Raw genomic sequence first — 21672 nt, 5'->3', positions numbered from 1 at the left:
GCACCTGCTACACCTGCCCCAGCACCACTCCCCTAACCAGGCCCGAGGAGGGGCCCCGGAGCCGATAGAGGCAGAAGCATCATGGGCGCCCACAGCTCATCACACAGAGGAGGCCTCGGTGGGCTGTCACTGGCCACCTGGACCTTTCTCAGAAGCCAAGGGATGGCACTATCTTTTCCTGGGCTCTGCCAGGAGGGTGCAGAGACCAGAGCACCCAAACCCTGCAGCAGGGCCTGATTCCCTGGAGAGGAAAACTTGCTTCTCCTCAGGACTGTTGTGCCCAGGGCGCTGCCAACAAGAGCAAGGCCGGGGGCAGCCTGCCTCCCGTGTTTCGGCCACGTGCTGCAGCCTCACACTCGTCCTCAGGGTGAGGGCTCGGTCCCACAACATGAGCAGCAACCAGAGTCATCTTCCAGCTCTGACCCCTGTGCCCTGAAAATGAGATCCCCAAATTGGCTCAAAGTCTGCAGTGCAACACGGAGATGGTGCACGTATTCCCTTGGCAGCTTTCTGGGCCGAGGACCACACCGCTGGCCTCGAACAACACAGGAGGGCACGTGCGCGCTCACGCCGGCATTTTATCAGTAGATATCCGACAGCCCTACAGATGTATTTTCTCTAACGATTCTTTTATTAAGATTTTATTTATTTTAAGAAAAGAGAGACAGAGAGAGACAAAGAAAAGAGAGAGGGGACACACGTGTGCATATGCCAGCGGGGGCGGGGGGGGGCGGCGGGCAGAGGACAGACTCTCAGGCAGGCACCCGCAGAGTGTGGACCCTGACAAGAGGCTCGGTCCCAACACCCTGAGCCGAAACCAGGAATCAGATGCTTGATCATCTGAGCCACCCCGTCCCCCCACCCCCCACAATAGTTTTAAGTAACATTTTCTCCCCTGGTTAATTGCATCATAACAACGCAGCACGTAGCACACACGACGTACAAAACGTGCATTAATCAACTATTCTCATCATCGGGAGGTCGGCTTCCAGCCAACACTAATCCACGGGGAGCCAAGTTTTGGGTGGGGTCCCACGCTACACGCAGATGTTCGGCTAGGAGGGAGGTTGCGCCCCTAACTTCCGCGTTGTTCCCGGCTCCACTGTATTTAGCACCAAGCACTTACTCGCTGGTTCCTTCCCCTACTAAGGACCGTCCCTGGGTAGCAGGTGGGCAGCTGAGATCGGCAAAGGGCACCCGGACGCCCCCCCAGAATGTATGCTGCGAGAGGGCTGGGACGAGGAGGGGTCCCTGCAGGACACACGCGCGAGCTCAGGCTTGCTGTGCTGTCACCCCCCGGCCAGGACATCCTGAGCTGGATGCCCCCGCCACCCCGGAGGCTACCTGAGTGTCTCCATGCCGTGGATGCCCGGCCGCCCTGCCCAGCCCTGGGGAACCACATGCCCTTCTACGAGACCAAAGGGGAGGGGATGAGGGCAGCTGTACGGGCGGCTGTCACCAGGACCCCAACAAGGGGCCGCTCTCCGCCCGCCTGCATGCTGACACGCATCCCCATGGACTTTGTGGTCACAGGTCCGCCTGGCCGGTGAGGGGAAAGGGCAGCGAGGCAGCCCGGTCTCCGACGCGGGGGGACGAGGAGGGCGGCCAACGCATCCTGGAAAGGAGCTCTGCCAAGGGACTTTGCTCGGGCCTGCCCTGTGCCCGCACCGGCCGGCTGCTCGGAGCGCAGGAACTCTGTCTCTTCCTCAGCACGGGCTCCCGCCGACGGCCCCCCTCCAGCGCCTTCCTGGCAGGCCGGTCGCAAAGTGCAGTTTCTCTGCTGACAGAGGGGAAGTGACATGCCTTCTGCTTCCCCTCCAGCCCCTCACACGCAGCAGAGGAAGGACGGGTTGGGCGTGTTTGCCTGTGTCCTGCGCACACTCATGGGAACGCACTCAACACCTGGAAGCGCACATGCAGAGAACAGGACGGTGCTGGGACCCCACCTGGCCTTTGGCCCCCATCACCCTGCACCCTGGCTTGACCGATCCGAGCGCGCCGCCACCCCATCTTACAGACAGGCAGGGAGAGGCGTGGGGAGGCCAAGAGCCTGCCCGGTAGTTGCCGCGGAGACAGTTCCAGCCTCAACCGCAGGCTGGCCGCACAGCTGAGCTCAGCGCTCGCCGCACACGGGCCTCCCCACTATCCCGACAGCCGCCGAGGCTGGACCAGGCGCCATCTGGGCCACCCCGCCTGCCCTGGGTGCCCTCAGGGGCCATGGCCAGCAACCCCAGAACGAGGCGAGGGCCGAGGTGGTACATGCCCGCTCCGGGACCATCTGCGGAAGGGCTGACGCCGGGTGCCCACCCCAACTGCTTACCCAGGACACAGGGCCTTCAGCCACAGAGTGGCCCGGCACCTGGCTGCCCCGGCCACCTGCCCTCACGTCCCACCTCGTCATGACCGCAGGATAAGGAAGCACAGGGCCCAGCTCTACTATGGTGGCCTCTGTCTAGGAGCTGCCCGGGAAGGGGCGGCCATCCTCCCAGGGGAGCCCTGCTGCAGCCCCCCCAGAGCGCGCCGGTTCACTGGGGCCCTGATGGAGGGTCTGGCTCACCGTGCGAGGGGGGCCAGGGGATGGGAGCCGTGGGAAGGACCACCAGGCTGAGCCGGGAGAGCCCAGCTCCTCAGCGCAACTCTGCATGACTCCCACCTGGGGTGGTGGGGGGCAGGTGGAAGGCTCCATTCCTCTTTAAAAACTGGGGTATCGGGACGCCTGGGTGGCTCAGCAGTTGAGCGTCTGCCTTTGGCTCAGAGTGTGATCCTGGAGTCCTGGGATTGAGTCCCGCGTCGGGCTCCCTACGTGGAGCCTGCTTCTTCCTCTGCCTGTGTCTCTGCCTCTCTATGTGTCTCTCATGAATAAATAAACAAAATGTTTTAAAAAAGCAAAAACTGGGATACCTATTCTGGGGATCCTTTTCGAAAAAATAAAACCAACTTGGAAAGTTCAGTGAGTGCTAAAGGGGGGCTTCCTGGAGGAGGCAGGTCTTGAGCTGGATCTCACTGGGTTAGAGCCAGAGAGAAGGTAAGAACATGTTCATACTTGCTCAGAAAATGACTGGATGTGGCGAAGCTTCCAGAACAAAACAGCCCCTGGGGTGACAGTGGGAGGCTGGAGGCCAGCAGAGGATGCAGAAACACCCCCAGGGGAGCAGGGACAAAGCGAGCAGCACTCGACACAGACAGGCTCCACTGTAACAGCACCAGGCGCCCCACCCCCACCCCCATGGGCCGTAGCCCCCTCAGCCTGACCCGACCGCAGGCACTCACGGCCTCAGCCCCACAGCCAACAACAGAGACGCAGACCCCACAGGGGCTTGGGGAGGCCAACCCAGCTGCAGCCCCCCAGGGACGGAGCATGAAAAAGCAAAGGGACCTGGTGGCCACAACCCCCCCACCTGGAGCCAGGCCGACCCCGCAGCAGGTCCACATAGGGCCCACGGCCTGGCTGCTCCCCTCCCATCTGAGGCTCCCTCCACCAGTCCCCGACCTCAGTGGGCGCGGCCTCCCAAGGGCTCACGGCAGGCACCAGCCCGGCCAGCACGCCTGCCCTGAGCGCTGGCCCCGCGGGAGCAGCTGCCCTGGGCCAGGGGACCTGTGTTCTCCCACCGCTTCCCGTCTGCACTTCACACTCAGCCGAGGCCCCGGCCCCACCAAAGGCGGCTCGGAGCGCACGGCCCCCGAGGGAATCGTGTGGTCACACCCGGGGTGGCCGTTAGATTGAGGCTGGACAGAAATCCGTCACGGCCCGAGCACGCCCAGCCCGGAGTGCCGTCACTCCGACTCGGACGGAGCGCAGCCAGGAGCCCCTGGCGACAGCACAGCCCGCGCCACCTTGGGGTGCAGGCCCAGGCCACACGGCTGGTAGCAGCTCAATCAGGCCCGAAAACTTCCCGTGCGGAAGGCCTAGCGCCCGGCACCTCAGCACGGGGCTGCCCGCAGAACGACGGTCCTGACAGAACGAGCTGGTGGGATGAGGCCCTCGGGTGAGCCCTGATCCAATCTCACTAGCGTCCGTCTAAGAAGGGATCGGGACAGGAGCCCACAGAGGACCAGAGCGTGGGGCCGCGGGCAGGAGGCGGCCGCCCGCGAGCCAGGAGAGAGGCCCGGGGGAACCAGCCCTGCCCACGCCTGGATCTCGGACTCCCGGCCCCCACGGGCGTCAGAAATAGGTGTCCCGTGAAGGCTGCCACCTACGGTGCTGTGTCATGGTGGCCAGAGCACCTGGGGACACTGGGCCAACCCCCACTTGCCACAGGAAGGCCCAACGCTGACGACAAAGCAAGGTCTGGTTCCTGTGTCCCCAGTTAGGACGTTCCACTGACCTGTCACCACTCCTGTCCCTGTAGAGGCGCTGACCTGGGTTTCAGGGTGCTGGGCTCCCCACTGCATGAGTAACTACCTCTGAGCAAGCAGGGAGGCAGCTGCGAACGCTCTGGAACCGCGCCGGTCCCACTGCCCTCATGTTCCACAGGACGCACCGGCCAGGAAGCGTCACACCGACGGGCACACCGGCCACCGCGCCCCGTAGGCCCGGCAGCGGCAGCAGCGTGTAGGGCCTCGGCCTGGGCCTCCTCGGCCCGGGCCTCCCTGCCCTGCCCTCCCCACTGCCCCCTGGAGGTCTCCACTCTGCAGGCTAGTCACGCACCCCCCCCTTCCGCGCGCCCCCAGCGCTCTCCGCGAGCTAGGAAGTACTCGACGGGCCCTTCACTGGTCAACGAGGGGATGGCGCAGGGCGCCCGGGGGGGTCAGTCCTGATCCCAGGGTCCTGGGATCGAGCCCCACGTCGGGCTCCCTGCTCCTCCCTGTCTGCCGCTTCCCCGGCTTGTGCTCGCTCTCTGTCGAATAAATGAATCTTAAAAAAAAAAAGGAACAGAAGAAAGAAAATGGTAGCACAGAAGCTAAAAAAGTTGCCTGCAATCTGTGGACCCCCGAATGGAAAGACAGACAGTGCCAGGCTTCAACAGCCCTGTTCCGGCCCCGGCTCAGCCCCGGAGCAGCCAATGGCGTTGAAACACGCCGCCTCCCCTCGCGGAGGCTCCCCGCCAGCCGGGGCAGCCAGGCCCCCCGGAGAAGCAGGCTGAGGAATAAAGCAGGTCATGCGCACGGCTCACAGCACAGCGCCTGGCCCACGGCCACGAGGTTACTCGAGATTACCAGCAGGCAGGAAAGCCCAGGTGGCCCGGGGCCGATGCTGTCTGCCCCCCGCCCCCCCAGGCCGAGCCAGGCACCCGACGTCACACCCCCACCCCAGGTGGGGCCCGGACGGCCCTGGACGCCCAACAGCAAGGCGGCCACGGCCTGAGCTCCGTCGGTCCCTGCACCACAGAGGACAGGGCTTCCGTGTGCGGACAGGAGGGAACAGAGGCGGCCGGACAACAGGCCTCTCCGGCCACACAGTGTACCCCAGGGCACGGGTACACGGAGGGACCCTAGATCTACTGCACCTCGGAAACCGGCCCTTCCACGTCTGCCACAACTCCATCTTTTCTTTTTTAAGACTTAATTTAAGAGAAAGAGAGAGAGGGAACGCTCACATGTGCGTGAGCTGGGGAGGGAGAAGCAGGCTCCCTACTGACCAGGGAGCCCCACGCGGGGCTCGATCCCGGCACCCTGAGGTCAGGAATTCAAAAGGAACAGGGGTCCTGGCTGTCCTCAAAAAACCTCCTTCAGTCGAGAAACAAGAGGCGGGCAATGAAAACAGCGGGATGGGTCTCAGGGCTAGGAGAACATCCCAGAGACTTCCTCAGGAGGCGCTGGTCACTGCTGCCCGACAGCCCAGGGGAGGGTGCTGGGGACACCGTGAAACAGGGGGCAGACTCTGAAAACTCTACCGACGTACTTCTTGTCCATTTAATACAGGCTTTCCTAAACGTTGCTGAAATCATTCCAAGACACTGCCCCTACACGGAAAATTAAAATCTCAAACAGGAAGCACGCACTCCTCTCCATTCTGATCAGTGGCCTTGTTCCCCCCTGGTGGCCCACACTGGCCCCCGGCATCTCTCCGGTCGGGGTGTGGGGTCCAGTGATGTGTGTCGAGACATCTTCTGTGCTCTCCGCCCAGGGTGCGTGGTGGCTTCAGGACGAAGACGACAGACTGGCTCGCCAGCCCCCAGATGGGCAAAGGGGAGGGAAGGGGCACCTGCAGGTGGACCGCCCTGGCCATGGTGCACCTGAGACCGCCGGGCCACAGAACCAGGGCAGGGACCAGCCAGGCCAGCCTCCTCCCCGCCGGCCACAGGAGCCCGAGGGCCAGACAGGTTTCTGGGACAGATGGAGGCGCCCGCAGCACAAGTCTGAAGGAGGAGCTAAAGGCAGGAGGAGGGATCCTACAGACGGTGTGGGCACAGATCCCCTGGCCCCTGGCGCCAAGGTCACCTCGCAGAGAAGAGCTTGGTCTGGCTGCAGGCCCTGCCTTCCCAGTCCAGCCACTCTCCACAGACCCGAGGGTCCCCCCAGGATGCTGCAGGACCCCCATTGCCCAGCCAACACCCAGCCTGCCATGGGCTCCGGGAACCAGGGACGCGTCATGCTCGGGGACGTGCACCCAGACAGCCCCCAGAACTCTCGAAGCCAACAGCCCGAGGGCAGACCCACCAGAGACACGGACGGCAACGCAAACGCAGGCACCCCGAGCCCCGGCACTGACGCTCGTGCTGGCCAGTCAGGCGCCCGCTGGTCCGGGGTCTCAGGGCAAGGCTGGGGTCGCCTGGGAGCACATCGTGGGCAGACGAGACATTCTGCCCTTTAGGAGAAGCCCAGGCACCCACCTCCCCTCGGGCCACCTGTGCCCCTGCCCCCAACGCATAGCCCACTCACAGTGACCGGAGCGGGGCAGGCGGCTGAGGTCAGCGGGTGGCGGCCCGGTGCTGACGGGGCCCTGGTGCTGTGCACCCGGGGGACACGGGTCTACATCGGGACAAGGCAGCCTGCCCGCCCCCGCCAGGCCCAGGTGGAGCGGCCAGGACGGCAAGGGGGGACGGGCCCTGGCTCAGTGCAGCTACGGGCAAGGGAAGCGGACAGGAGCCGGCCGGGCCACAGCCCCGGGCACCCCCACCCCCCGAGGACGCAAACCTGGGCACTGTGCCAAGCGGGGCAGGGTAGGCAGGCAGCAAGGCCAGCCCTGCCTGGGGCCCACCCAGGCCCGCGGCCACACCCAGGGCTCTCCCGAGCAGGACCCAAGTCTGAGCACCCAGCTGGAGAGCCCGGGGCAGGGGACAGGCCCCCTCACTGAGCCCCTAGCCCTCCCATGACAGGCTGCCCGTCCTCGCCAGAGCCGGGGGGAGCAGGGCTGTCCTGAGGGGAGCTTCATCCCAGACCAGGCAGCCCCGTCACGGCCTCTTCTGCCGGTGGTGCCCTGAAAGCCCGGGGCCAGCGTCAGCCACCACTGGGACCTGGAGCCTCAGGGGCACGGGGTTGGTCCCACGGGCCAAGCCAGCCTCCCAAATGCAGGCCCGTGCTCGAGGCAAGACCCGTAGGGACAGCGCAGGCCTGGGCCCATGACCTTCTGGGGCAGCAGCAGCACCCCGAGAGCCACCAGGGGCCTGCACCGTGCAGCCGACGATCTCTGGGGTGACCTGGGCACAAAGAACTACCACAGCCCGTCGGCTCAGAGCTCACTGCAACAGAGAAACCATTTCGCTGCCCCGGCTACTCCAGAAAAGGGGTGGAGGAGCTCCCCTAAAAGCCTAGTAGGGGAAGGACAGGCCGTGTAGCAGACCCCAGTCGGCAGCAGCAGGCCCCGCCACCTCCTCAGAAGACATTACAGCAAGAGACACCCCCAAAAGCACCTTTAGGGCAAAGCACACGAGCACCACACACACATACACACGTACTCACATTCACCCTCACACGTATACAAGCAGAGATGCGTGTGCACAGAGGTGGGCGCAGTGCTGTGACTCCTTGCCTCCTCCACAAAGCAGGCACCAGCTCCGCTCCTCCCGACAGGCGTTTCCGTTGCCAAGGAAGTGCCTATCAGTCCACCTTCTCCAACTGGGGGCCCCCTGGGCTCTGTCCACGCCAGACGCCGGACTTCTGATGGCAGCACACGCTTTGGCGTGACTGCCCAGCCGCAGGTGAGAAGGCGGGTCTGAGGTCAGCGGCCCAGGGCTTCCCAGAGCGCCCCCAACACCCACCTGGAGCGGGGACCGGGACAGTGGAGGGTAGTGGGCAGGGCCCGGGCAGCCAGGCTTCAGTGGGCTCTCACAGCTGCCTCCCCGCAGCGCCCAACACCCCCCTCCTGGCACCAGGAGCCCCGTGTCACCCTCCACCCACGGAGCAGCTATGGCACAGCCAGGCCAACATCCCCACAACAGCCACAGACCTCCCCTAGTGACCAGCCTGGCCCTGTTGACCAAGGCCCCAAAGCCACACCGCCATAGAGCCTGCCCAAGGCTCTCCTGCGAGGTCCCATCCTCGGGCCGTCTCCCACCTTCCTGCAGCCTCAGGACAGGTGATGCTGCTGTCCCTGGAAAAGCTATGGGAGCTGCCATCCCGAGGAGACAGAAGGTCACCTGAGGGCCACAGTTCTTCTAGGCATAAAAGAGCACAAGGAAAACACCCTGACCCCAAACCCAGCCAGGAGGTGAGGTCCAGCAGGTGGGGTCACGCAGAGGTCTCTCCCAGGACGGCTGCGGTTTGGCCCTAAGTCTAAGCAGTAGATGCCTCTGCCCCTGCCCCAGTCTGTCCCTCCCTCTGGCTGTCACCCAGGGCTGCCCTCCAGACTAGGTCCTGGCACCAGGCTCTGCTGCCCGCACCTTAACCCCACACCTCCCCCCAGAAGGCTTCGGCACTTGTCGCCCTGGCCCGGCGAGAAGGGGAGCTCTCAGCTGCCCCCTGAAGCTGTTTGACCTCTTTCCCTTCACCTCTCATGAAACTCCCCGAGGACGTGGCTCCCGTGGGGACCAGGCCACAGGGAAAGAGGTACAAGTCCACGGGACTCATTCCTCCAGGAGGGAGTATGTTCTCTTCTCACATTTTTAATCAGCAAGACCAAGGACGAGCATCCCTGCGGCTCCCTCCTCTGCCAAGGCAAACAGTGCTCCAAACTGCAGCTGGAACGGTGCAGGGCCAGAGCAAACAGCTGGGCTGCCGCGCGGGGCACACGGCTGGGGACACGGCCCTGCCACGCTTCCGCCAGCCCCCGACCTAGGCGCAGAGGCGGCCCGGCCCCCGGACGGGATGGTGGGCCAGCTGGGTCCACACGGGCAGCTTGGCTGCACCCTGACTGTGCCTCAGGGAGGCCGGGCCTCCACCGGGCCTCCACCAGGCCAGGGTGCCCCCGCTGCCCCCCCCCACCCCCCCAGGGAACGCTGAGCTTCCTGGGGATAAAACACAAAAGGGTGAGAGAGCACTCGGCACTCGAGGACTTGGCAGGTGGGCCACAGGGTGGCGGGGACGGCGCCGCCCACGAAGCCAACCTGGCTGCGGTGCTGGGCTGCGGGGGGCACGGCCCTGCGGACACCGGGGCTCCTTGCCACGCTTCCCCGCGAGCTTGCGAACCGCCTGGCCCTTGGGCACAAAGCACGGGCTCGCCTGTTGAATGTGCACCCGACGCCCTCCAGCCGGCTCCCCGAGGGGTTCACGGTCCTCACGCTCAAACCCCGCTTGTTTTCTGCCAGGAGATCTCACTTCAGAGCTCCGGATAAATCACAGCTCCATCTGGAAGCCGCTCAGCCGTAACTGCACGCCTCGCTGCCCAGGTTATGAGAGTTCTAGCAAGAACGATTGTGGGGTTCCCCTGAGCAAAGCCACACCGGGCACCCCTTGTGAGTCTCCCCATGAAAGTTCCTGTTTAATGGTTTCATGGCAGAAACAGGGTAAATAGGAAAGATCCTCTGGCCGGCACTTCCCTTCCACCCCCTGCAACAGCGAGCAAATGGTTATGGAACTAATGACTAATAATTTAATAAACCTCCCTTCCCTGACGGCATTAGCAGAACCCCACCGCCAGGAACGGACGCCACAGGTTCTCCGCGATACCGAGCGCCAGACCCCCAGAGGCTGTTCCTTCTACGCGCCGAGCCCTCCTCAGCCGCTGTCGTGTTTACCGGCGGCTCTAACATGGCTCCGGGACGGCTTCGTCCACCCCGCCCGGCCTCAGGATTCCTCCCGTCATCCGGCTCTAACTTTAAAACCCGTGTTAGAAGCCGCCCTAGAGGAGTCCGCCACCTGAACCCCAGCTGCGAGCGCGGGGTGGGCCCACCGGCAAGTCCGGGGTGGGGGCCGTCCGGGCCGAGGTGCTGACGCGAGGGCGGCGCAGGCCGGGCTAGGAGGGCTCAGCCACAGGCGCTCCACACAACCAGAAACTGTTGCGCCGCCAGCGCCTCGCAGCCCCACGTAGCGGCCGGGCGCCCGCCACCCCCGCCCCGTGAGCTCCGCGCGCCTGACTCTCCCAGCCCAGCAGGAACGCCCCGGGCTTGGCTCTGGAACCCGCGCGGCTCGCTAAGCCGCCTGCTGCGGACGCCCAGGCCCCCGGCCTCCCCCCACGGAGGACCTGCCGCGTGGGACTGGTGCGGGCCCAGGGGCTGCTCGACCCGGGCGAGGCTGCAAACTGGCAACGGGGGCCGGAGGGCCAGAGCACAGGGCCGGCTCCTGTGGACCGGGCTCAGCGGGGGCGGAGGGGCCGCCCAGGGGTCTGGGGGCTGCGCGGCCCTGCGCTGTGGCGGCGCCGGAGTGTGCAGGGGAGGACGCGCACCCACTCTTCACACACATCAGAGGCGGAGGCAGGCGCGCCAGCCTCCTACACAATTAGTCTTCTCCTCCGCGGTTACATAAGACGATGGATTATCTGTCCCCCCTCCAACCTGCCCGCGCGACCTCCCCCCCGGGCCGTCCAGGACGCCAGCGCTCCCGGGAGCGAGTTGTGCGAAGGCAGAGCCCGTGGGCGACAAAGTGCCCGGGGGCTGGCGTGACCGCGGCCGCAGGGGCCGCCACCGGGTCCGCACGCCGCCGGGGGCGCGGGGCGACGCGGCCCCGACCCGACCCGACCCGGCCCGACCCCGGCCCAGCGCTGGGCTCCCGCGAGGGCCCGGTTCCGCGGACGCGGGGGCGGCGGGGCGGGGCGGGGCGGGGGCTGCGGGGCGGGGGCGGCGGGGCGGGGCGGGGCGCCCACCTGTGACCCGCGGGCAGGCGCCGGGCACCGCGGCCGCGCCAAGACCCGGAAGCCCCGGGCGGGCCCGAGCGCGGGCGGCGCGGGGCTCACCTTGTACACGTTCTCCGTGAGCCGGTGCATCTCCTCCGTGCGCGACAGCGACATGGTGCGGGTCCGGCGGCGCCGCGGGGCGGAGCGGGGGCGCGGGCGGCGGGCGGCGGGCGGGCGGCGGGCGGGCGGGGGCGGGCGGGCGGGGGCGGGCGCGGGCGGCGGGCGCGCGGAGCCGGACCAGGGACGCGGCGCCCGGCCGGCGGCCGCCTTTATAGCCGCTCTCGCCCCGCCCCCCGCAGGCTCCGCCCCCTGCGCCCCGTCGCCGCCCCCGGCCGGCCGCGCCGCTGCCAGGCAACCGGCAGGCCCCGCCCCCGCACCGCCTTTCCCATTGGCGGGTTCCGGACGGGGAGGGGGCGGAGCTCGGCGGCCGGCCGCAGGCGCCGATTGGCCGGCGGCGCTGTCGATCGCGGGGGAGGAGGCGGGGGCGCGGCGCGGGCCACGGCCTGGGAGCAGCCCGGGGGCCGGGCGACAGCCGGGCTGGGGGCGGGGCGGCGTGGGCCGGCGGCGCGGGAGGGGCGGTGCGGGGGCGGGGGCGGGGGCGCCGCGGGGGGCGCGCGGGGGGCTCTGCGCCGAGTCGCGGTCTGGGCGGACCCCGGGCGCCGCGGGTCGCGGGCTCGGGGCAGGCCCGGGGAGAGGCCGGCGCGCGGCCTCGGGTCCCGCCCCGACCCCGACTTTCGGGAGGTGAGTGTGGGGGGCGCGGGCGGGGAGGGGGATGGGCGGGAGGCCCTGGGGGAGGGTCCTGGGAGGGCTGGACCCCGGGAGGGTGGGCTCTGGGGTGTGTAGGGGGGTGTCATGGGGAAGGACCCTGGAAGGGGTGGACCCTGGGGAGGATCCTGAGAGGGGCGCGTCCTGGGAGTGGACCTTGGGAGGGTGGGCTCTGGGAGAGGAGGGCCCCGGGAGGGGTGACTCGGGGGCCGGGTGGGCCCCGAGGAAAACCCTGGCAAAGGGAGCATCCTGGGGACAGGGAGGACAGTTTGCCAAGAAGATCATAGAGGGGGTGGGTGGGCAGGTGGGACAGGACCCTGTGGAGAGGACGGCCCGGGACCCCCAGGGAAGGAGAGGACCTGCGATGGCAGATGACCCTCGTCGGGTACACTTTCTTTGGGGAGGGGTGGACCCTGGGGGTGGAGGACCTCCCTTGGAGGGATCACGGGGTCAGACCACTGGCTGGTTCTGAAGGCCTTTTCTGGGAGGGTCCACGGGGAAGCTGACTCAGCTGGCCCACAGGGCTCCCAGTATAATTCCTTTGGAAAAATATTTACAGAAATTAGAGTTACACGGAGGGATTGTTTGCTTTACGTTGTAAGACACCAGATCTCTCGCGAAGCCCGACGCCGCGCCGCATCCTGCCCAGGACAGCGGCTCACACGGCTCCTCACACGGCTGCTCAAGCACAGGAGCCCAGGAAGACACAGCCCCGCCAGGTGGTCCTGCACAGAGCGGAACTAGGGCAAATCCCGAAGTCACAGCGCCCGGATCCAAACGGACGGCCCTCCGCCTGGCAGAAGGGCCCCCGAGGAAGGGGAGTGACGTCGGGGCGAGCCCCCCTGCCCTCCTGTCTGCCGGTTCCCATCACAGGCAGAGCCTTCTCGGTTTCGTTTCCTTCCTGCTCCCAGCCGTGGCTTCCTTTTTTTTTCTTTCTCGACTGCCGTGATTTAAGGCGGGTTCCTGTGCCCACAGATTCTGGGATTCCTTTGGTTGCAAGTGTCAGAAAGCGGGCCGAGTGCAGCTCTCAGAGCCGGGGCACCTCTCTGCTGGCGGCGGGCGGCGGGACCGTCGTCCTCCTCCCTTTCCCTTTGCTCCGGGCCACCTCGGTGCGCTGCACACGTCCATCCTGCCAGCCCTACGACCGACGTTGGTTGACCTGAGCGGGGTCAAGGGCCGAGGTGGAGCTGGGTGGGTGCAGAGTAAAGCTGCTGCCTTCCCTAAGGGAAGTGACGTGGTTGGGACCAGAATGACAGGTGGAGGCTGGCAGGAAAACCAGAGGGGGAGGTCTCCTCGCTGTGGGAGGGGAATGAGTCTGGAGGGTTCCGAGCTGTCTGCTCCCATCAGTGTCACAACAGTAGAAGGAGAAGAGGGCCCTCGCCAGAGAGGCATCCATAGTCCTGAGTGCAGCTCCACTCTCTAGAAGGTTCTAGACTGTCCCCCTCCTGCCCAAGGGCATGCTCACTGCTGGTAGTGGCAGAGGTCAGGGACCCACCCTGAGCCTGGCCTGCCTCCCTGGTGTGCTGATGGTCCTGCAGCCCATCCTGGGCCTCTTTGTCTCCCTGGCAGCGGAGCAGGAGGCAAGCGGCAGGGAGGGGCCAACACGCAGCACCTGCCAGGGGCGAAAGTGAAGGAGCATTGCCCGGAGCATCACCGAGAGAGCCAGCAGGGCTGATGGTGGGCGCAGAGTGAGATGTGGGTGCAGCGCTGGAATCCAGGCCTGGAGACGCGTACCCTGCCTGTGCCTCTCTGAGCCACTAGAGTCCAGAAAGGTCTCCAGCACGAGTGCACCCCCCCTTTGGCCGTGAGGATGGGTCTGAGCCCCCGCCTCGGAGACACCCCTGTTCTCTGAGGATTTTCTTCATTGTATGGAAGCTCCTTTGCAGTGGTGATGGTGTCTGGGCCGGGAGCTAGGGCCTGAGCAGTGCACGAGACTAGATGTTGGGCTGGGTGCCAAGGTCAGCCCCAGTGCCAGCCCCCAGAGTTAAGGGGGCACCCTTATCTTGCCACCTTCTTACTCGGGAGGTGTCCAGAGGCCTTTCCCCTTTCCCAGGTGTTCCATCTCCCCTGAACACTCAGCGTATTGGGGGCAGTAGGATCTCAGGCCTTGCCTGGAGGTTGGCAGACAGTGCAGCTGGGAAATCACTGCCCAGATGTGGGGCCTGGTCTGCCCCCTCCAAGGCCAGCGAGAGGAAGGTGCTGTCACCATGGAGAAGTCCCAGGGGACTGGCAAGAGTGCCAGCACCAGGACCGCGAGTCCCGTCCTTGCCCCAGACCGGGGTGGTGGTCCTCCTACACTCAGGGCAGGGCTGGGAAGCAGCTCAGGGCTCCCTGAGAAGGCAGGTGCTCTGGCACCCCGCACCGCCGACTTCCCCGTCACTTCTGATTGTCGGTCCCCACCTCTGGGCTGCGCGGCCGGGCAGGCATGTAGCCACGTGGGTCCTCGGCACCCAGCTCTGAACCAGAGGGTCCCTGGCCCCGAGCAGTGGCCCTGGGGCTGGCGCCGGCAGGCTGCCGGGCTGTGGTCGGAGGCGAGAAGGCGACCACATGGAGCTGCCGCCGTCGACCCCGGCTCCGCAGACCCCGGCCCGGGTGGCCCCGGAGTAGAGGGCTAGAAGCAGGAAGAATAAAAGTGCGTCTCTTCATCAGCTTATTTTTAGGCGTGTTATATAAGTGGCTTCATCTCAGCGTCACGTAGGGAGGGGGGTCTCAGATTTAATTACAGGATGACAGGCTTTGCTTTTCAAGCAAGCTGTTCTCCTGGCAGGCAGGCACAAGGATTTGTGAATTTTTGCTAAACAGAAGGAGCCCTTTCTGAGGTGGCCGCCCAGCAAAACTTTGAAGGGCTTTCACCTCCACGTCTCTCTCCGCCTAACCTGGTTTCAGCTGAGCTGGGCCTAAGGGGTGGCCGTTCAGCTCAGATGCCAGGGACGGGTGTGCTTGGCAAGGAGGCTGTTTCTCCCTCCGCCCTCCTCCTTCCTCCCAGCTCTCTGAGAAGGGAGCCAGCCAATCCGGACTCCTCCTCCTCTTCTCCTTCCTGGACTCAAGCACTTGTAATCAGCAATCAGAAAGTTCCAGGGCAGGAGGGACGGGCATACCTGGCAGGACCTCACCTTTGGCCTCCACCCGGGTCTGCGCTGCTGACGCCGTCCACTCCAGGTGCCCCAGGCGACTGGCCCGGGCCGTGGTTGTGGTGCAACTGTCCGAATTGTGTCCGGAGAACTGTTTTCTGGTTCCCGGCCAGGCCCCCGGTCTTCGTGACCGTCAGCAGTATCGGCAAGGAAGCCTGGAGCCGCCCGGAGCTGGAAGATCTAGGCCTGGGGGAGTCCTGCCTCCTGCCAGCAGGAAGGTCACCGCCTCCGGCGCACCGTGGCCTTGCGCGGCACAAAAGGGGAGCTGTGTCTCCTGCCCGCGGGTGAGGCCTGCCTGAGGTCTACCGGCTGGGAGTGGACACAGCGTGCAGGAGGAGCCAGTCGCTGGGCAGCCCGGCGGGGCTCGGGGGCTTCCCCAGCCTCTGTGGGCCCCACTGGGCGGGGAGGGGGGCAGGGGCACCTGCCCCAGAGCTTGGGGACATTCAAGGTGCGAAAGACAGGAGAAACGCCGAGAACTGTGCCTGGCACGTGGCATGCCTTCAAATGTTTTACAGACTGTTGTCATCGGCCCTTAGACATTTCTAGAAAGCACCCAGATGCCACGTAGAAAGGCACCTGAGAAGCTGCCCTTTAAAAAGCGGGGGTGCCTCAAGAAGACTCCCCAGCCCTTCATACGTGGGCCGTACGTGGCCGCTGCCTCCCAGAGAGCACGGCAGGCAGGAGAAGAGCTTCGCTGGGAGACACTGGGGAGCAGTCCCCAGCCAGGGGAGCCAGGGCATAGCCACGGCGGGCATCTCAGCGACCTCCCGTGGCTCGACGACGTGAGGGGGGCGCACTGCGCTCTTCTTCTCAGAACCTGTCCCGCCAGCGTAATCCTACAGAAGCATCAGAAGTGTCCCGGCAGAGGGACAGCCCCTGCACCCCCACACGGCTGGGCCACCTGAAGCCAGGGACGTGAAGGCCACAGCGGCCCAGAGGCGCCCGGGGAGATGTGACGACCAGGCCGAGAGGGTGTGACGGGCGAACCAAGGAAGCCTGAACAGAGAGTGGACTCCTGCTGACCGCGGGCCCGCGCTGGTTCCCGATGTGTGACACGGGGCGCGGCGGGGCGGCAATAATTGTGTGAAGTGGAAACTGTCCTGATATGGGAAGTGTATTGGGGGTGGGGCGCATCACACCCCAGATCCCAGCCTCGGGGCCAGCGGTGGGCGGCTGCCTGCCCCCACACGGGGAGCCCAGGGCCCAACTGCCAACAGCAGGGGCCGCGGGGCACCACCCAGCCAGGAGGGGGTGCCACCCCAATGACGCTGTCACCCCCAGCTGTTTACTCGGGTTTGCACTTTCCCAAAACCCACTCCTCCTTGCCCTGAAGTCCGTTTAAAGGCTTTCTCCTCTAGAGTTGGCCCTGCAGGACAGCTGTGGGCTGGCCACAGGGATGGCGCCCCTGCCTGTCCCTCCCCCCCCCAGGAGCGCAGGCACGTGCCCGGGAGGGAGGCCTGAGCGGAGCCCTGCCTGGGCAGGGGATGGGCTTGCCGTCCCCCCAGAGGGGGCTGGAGGAGTGCCGGGCAGGCTCCGGGGGTCGTCTGGGCTCCTCCTGGCCCTCCTGGCAAGGTGGCCTAGAAGGTTCCCCAGCTTCCCTACTGGCCGGGCAGCAGGAGGGCCGCAGGGGGCTCGTCTGGGGCGGAGGAGATGAGGCGCGACTGTGGCAGGGCCGGGTGGGAGAGGTTCCCCGGCAACCGGCCTCCTTACATAATGCGCGCGCCTCGGCGTGACTCCAGGGGCCGTGGGAGGCGGCGCGGGGGTGAGCGCCGGGGCGCGAAAGGCTCCGACTTTCTCGGGGCCCCTCCCCGCTGTGTGTCGGCGTCATCCCGCGTCTGCCAGCCCGGCACCCACCTGCTGATCGAACGCCTTAGCTGACGGTGCACATTCACACGCGCCCAGGTCGGGGGGGGGGCGGGGGCGGGCAGGTGCCCCGGTGACCAGGCCGGGGGTGTGGGCCCCGGAGGGACGGGGACCCGCCGCGCCTTGCTCGCCTGGCTCTTTGCATCCTCCTCTCTGCTTCCTAGGAACGTGAGGGGCCACATGGTGACGGGCAAGGCGTTTGGGAGCAGAGAGGAGTCGGGGCTGGGGGACGGCCTCCCTGTCGTCGAGGCGGCCCCGGCCCCCGGGCGCTGCCAGGAGACTGCAGACGGCGCTGCCTGGCGCGCAGATGGCTCCCCTGCCCGGGACCGCTGCTTCTAATTTCAGCTGCCGGAGGCTCCGCTCGCTCTTTTTTTATTCCATGTTTATTTAAAGCCAGATTTTAAAATGTTGTCTTCAGCCCTGAAATCTTTTTCTTCTCACTGCAGATCCTTAAACCCCCCAGGGGAGCCTTGCGACCCACTGGGGCTGGGCCTGTGGGCCGCCCACCCTGAGCGGGGAGTACAAAGCTGCCCCAGCCTCCAGCATGTGGCCACCGGCGTCTGCCAAGACTGGCCCAGTGTTGCGTCCCTGGGTCCCAACTACAGCCGCCCTGTCGTCTCCCTGTCTGGGTGGCTCCTAATGCTGGGGGCCTCTCCTGGGCCAGGTGGGTCCCCGGCGATGGCACAGGGACCAGGTGGGCAGCTTCCAGCTGGTGAGGCGGCTCCCACATCTCCTGCTGGCACTCAGGCCTCCCCCTTCTCCTGTGGTCGGGAACTGGGGACGTGCAGAGGGCAGACTCGTGGTGTTGACGCGACACTGGGCCACTCTTACAGGAAGACGCCGGCCAGTCTTGCAGACGTTTGTGTGCACGTGCCGGGTCGTGGGGCAGCTTTGTCCCCCTCGCCAGGTGGGTGACCCACAGGCCCAGCCCACGTGGGTGTTGGGCTCTCACGAGAGGCAAAGGCCCGTCCCCTTGGGTAGCACGTAAGTGCTTTGTCTCCTGCAGCCCCTAGAATGTGCTGGAATAACCGTGGTAGAACTGGACAGGCAGACAGCAGAGCTGCCGAGGGGACCTGGGCGGGTACCAGTGCACCCTTGTGGGGGACAGAGTGTGTGTGTCTGTGGCCACAAGCTCCTGGAGCAAATGGTAGGGAAGCCCAGGAGGAAGGGGCTGGGGTCTCGGGTCAGCAGTGCCCACGGTCCAAGCCCACGGGGCGGCCAGACCGAGACGCCACAGAAGCACCTGGTCTGTGGTGGGGGCTGGGGGAGGGGCAGCGGGCCGGGGACGCCGGGCTCCCTTCCGTGCTCCCGCCGGGACCCAGGCTGCAGTTGGGGCCGTAGCTCGGGGAGCCAGGCACTTGTCCCAACAGCCCAAAGCCCCCGCCACGCTCTCGTATCCAAAGACGGGGAGTGTTTCAGAACTGCTTCCCTGGCCGGCCTGGGCAGGAGGTAACGTGATTTTGAGAGAGATTATTTTAGCGTCTAGCTCGAGAATATTACTTGCCCCACCAGGCTCTTCTCTCCCTCCGTCTTTCTCTCCAAAGTTGGAGGAAACAGACTTCTTTGCAGAGGCCTCTGGAAACTTTGTTGCCTAGATGTCAGCAAGGAAAGAACATTCCCTCCGTGGGGGAAAAACCACGTAACAGCTCGGGGTGACCTTTAACCCCCGGCCAACCGTGCGGCCTTCGCAGGATGAGGCTCCGTGGGGACAGAAGTGAGGCCCCAGGGGAGCCCTGGCGGCTGGGCTGCTCACTCGCACCCAGACCTGGAGACTTGCTCCGCCGCGGGCGCCAGGGACTGCAGTGTCGCTTGTAGGAATTTTGCCTCATTCTTTGGCTCCTGGAGTTCCTGCTGGGAAAGGTCCACGACCTCGATTCTGCACCGGGAGAGTCAAAGCCGAGACTCTTGGGCGGCCACGGGCTCCTGGTTGGAGAGCCCAGGTGGGATTTCAGCCGGAAGTTGGGCTGGTAATTTGCGGGCTGTTGGGACACGGTGGTCAGCCCGAGGGGGGGGGGGTGTCAGTCCCAGGACACTCCGCGGGGGCTTTGCCAGGTGTCTGAGTTGGGCCCAGGGGGTGTCGGAGTGTGTGCCCCTCCGCCCGCAGGTGCCCAGCCCCGCCTCCTGGTCCACGGGGCCTCGGGGCGCCGCCCGCCGGGTGGGCAGGGCCTCCACATCGGGGAGCCTTCGCTGCCATCTGGTGGACAGCCCAGGGAGATGTCCTGCCGCGCCGAGTGTCCTGGAGGCCGGCGGGTGGGTGGGGTGCTGACGGGGACGGGGTGGCCACTGGCTCAGGTGGTGGCAGTGCCGCGCGGCCCTGAGTCCCGGGCGTCCACAGGCCTCTGGGCCCGAGGGGCTAGGAATTCTCCGAAGACGTTGGAGACCCGGCAAGGCCCCAGCCTCCCAGGAGCCCGTCCCCCCGAGCCCAGCGGGAAGAAAGGCCACAGGCGGGCGGGAGGCCCTCCGCGCGGCGCGGACGCTGCCTGGGCCCTGCGGGGCGGCCCTGCGAGGAGGCCTGCTCGCGGCGATCTGTGTTTTCAGAGGGCCCGGTGACATCCTGTTTTAAGACTGAGGTAGAAGTCATGTGACAGCGAACGTTTTTGCAGTTCGGTCCCCATCGGAGGCACGGAGGGCGGTGCTGCGCACCCACCACCTCGACCGCGAACAGGTTCCCAAACTTTGTCAGCAGCTCAGAGGGAGCCCGTGCCCGGCCGCGGCCCCCGGGCCCCCCTCGCCAGCTGCCGGCAGCCTTTCTGTGGCCGGGGTCGGCGTGCGTGGAATCCCCCGACGTGTCCCCCTCGGTGTGGGCTCTGCGTCCCCTCCCCGGCCCAGCGCTGCCCGGGAGGAGCACTCTGCCTTCGGGGCCGAGGGGCCGGTGCTGCCTACCTCACGTGCCTGCTTGTCATCGGTCAGTGATGCGTGTCAACTGGAAGCGCTGCGTCACCTGCGTCACCTGCCGACTTGTGTTCAGCTGCGGCTCCGAGTGACCCGGGGTCCTGTGCCCCACGCTCCCTCGCTGTGCTTTGGGCTGTGCTTACCCAAGGCCATTGGCGCGGAGGGGCCCAGGATCCTGGGGGGAAGAGGTCTGTGCAGCCCTGCAGCCCCCACCCCCCTGCCCGGGGCTCTGGGGGAGCAGCTGCCCTCAGACCCGCAGGGCCTGAAGTCCTGAGCTGTTGCCTGCGGAGCCCTGGGTGGGAGCCCATCATCTGCAGCCTTGGCAGGCTGGCGGCCGGGGGGAGGTGGCAGGGGCCGGGGGGCCAGGGGCCAGCAGCCTGCCGGAGGCATCCGACCACCAGCCCACAGGACCGGCTCCAGGCTCAGGCTGTCACCCGGAGGCCGGGACCTGGGAGGGGCTCTCCCTGCCCCCCCCCCCCGCCCCCTGGGCCGCTGTACCCGCGGTCCTGACAGGCCAGAGCCCGGGCTTGAGCACGAAGGGCTTTGTGAAGAGGAGGTGGTAGGTGGTGGGAGTCTGGAGAGTGCGTGGCGCTCATCCGGGCCCATCACGCAGTGGCCCCTGACCTGGGTCCCCACTGCCCCTGCACCCTGCCCCTCCTGCCTGCCCAGCCTCCCTGTTCCCTGGCAGGCCAGCCTGCCACACCATGGAGAGGAGCGGACCTGGGAAGGCGGGTCTGACGCCCGCTCTGACTCAGGAGCACAGCACACGGTCCCCAGATCACACTTGAGGACATGTGTGTGCATCTGTGGGCCACACGCATGGTCTCCAGGCAGGGGGTTTACACCGTGGAAGCCACTAGAGGCCTCGCTCCTCTTGGCAGGCCCAGGCCCTTCTAAGGCTGTGTCAAGGGGGGCCCGGCCACGGCGTTCTCCCCGTGCCCCTGGAACAGTGGCTAGTGCCCAGAGCCCCAGGAGTCCCATCACACTCTCCAAGCAGGCGCAGCAGTGCTCCCACATGGCAGCTGTCGGGTGCTCCAACGGGGCGAGCTCTCCCTGTCGTCGTGGGAGCACTGGCCCGTCCCGTACTTCTCCATCCTGGACGGCAGGAGCCTGTTTCCCGTCTACATGTGTTTCCAGTTGTTCCAGTTGTTGCCGGTAGATATAGAAACGCATGTGGCATTTTGCGCAGTGATCGGGTCACCTGCGACCTCACCAAACCCGCTGGCTAGTTGTAAGGGATTTCCTGTGGGTTCCTTCGGGTTCCCCGCTGCAACTAGAAACTCTTCTTTCTTCCTTCCCGACATGGGTGCATCTTATTTCTCTCTCGGTTATGCTGCCGAGGACCCCGACGTGATGTTGAGTACTAGTGGTCAGAGGAGCCCCCTTGCCAGGTTCCCGATCTCGCGGGGGGGAAAGCACGCCGCCCTTGGCCATGAGCATGCTGTTAGCTGTAGGGTTTTGTGGATGCCCCTTATAAAGAAGTTCCCTTTTTTCATAGTTGCTACTTTTTTTTTTTAATCATAGATGTTGAAATTTGTCAAACGCTTTTCTTGCATCTACTGAGATGTCCTCAGACTTTCTTCTGCAGTCTGTTGGTATGGTGGATTGCATTGCGTCATAGCTTGACCTTGTATTTCCAGGATAAACCCCACTTGATGTATCCCAGAGTCAAGTTACTCCAGGATAGAGACCCTTTCTAACCTATTGCTGGATTCAGTTTAATAGTTTGCTGAAGACTGTGCACCTGTGTTCCTGCCGGGTGCTGGCTGGACTCCGTCTCCGGCTCTCCCCAAGTTCTTGCAGAATTGCTAGGACGTCTCCCTTCAGTGTCTGGTGAGAATGAATTTATTTCTTTTTTTTTTCTTTTTTAAA

At 65.6% G+C, this 21672-nt stretch overlaps 1 protein-coding gene and 1 long non-coding RNA gene across 8 annotated transcripts in view; one reads left to right on the top strand and one right to left on the bottom strand.

Moving 5' to 3' along the window:
* Positions 1 to 11328, bottom strand: part of BAIAP2 (BAR/IMD domain containing adaptor protein 2) — a 59085-nt gene extending 47757 nt beyond the window's left edge. For all 7 annotated transcript variants that reach the window (XR_013355046.1, XR_013355047.1, XM_077854565.1 and 4 more), the window contains exon 1: positions 11210 to 11328. Coding sequence is in view for 5 of the 7 variants with exons in the window: in XM_077854565.1 (XP_077710691.1) it covers positions 11210 to 11263 (54 nt within the window). In the remaining 2 variants the exon portion in view is untranslated. The remainder of the gene's footprint in view (positions 1 to 11209) is intronic.
* Positions 11329 to 11783: 455 nt separating this feature from the next.
* LOC144287161 (uncharacterized) lies at positions 11784 to 14567 on the top strand. The gene is made up of 2 exons (XR_013355048.1): positions 11784 to 11890; positions 12474 to 14567. It is a non-coding gene; the product is annotated as an uncharacterized LOC144287161 (long non-coding RNA).
* Positions 14568 to 21672: the final 7105 nt, after the last annotated feature.

Source organism: Canis aureus, chromosome 16, assembly GCF_053574225.1.
Source record: "Canis aureus isolate CA01 chromosome 16, VMU_Caureus_v.1.0, whole genome shotgun sequence".
Classification (NCBI taxonomy): domain Eukaryota; kingdom Metazoa; phylum Chordata; class Mammalia; order Carnivora; family Canidae; genus Canis; species Canis aureus.
This window is presented reverse-complemented; position numbering and strand designations above follow the sequence as displayed.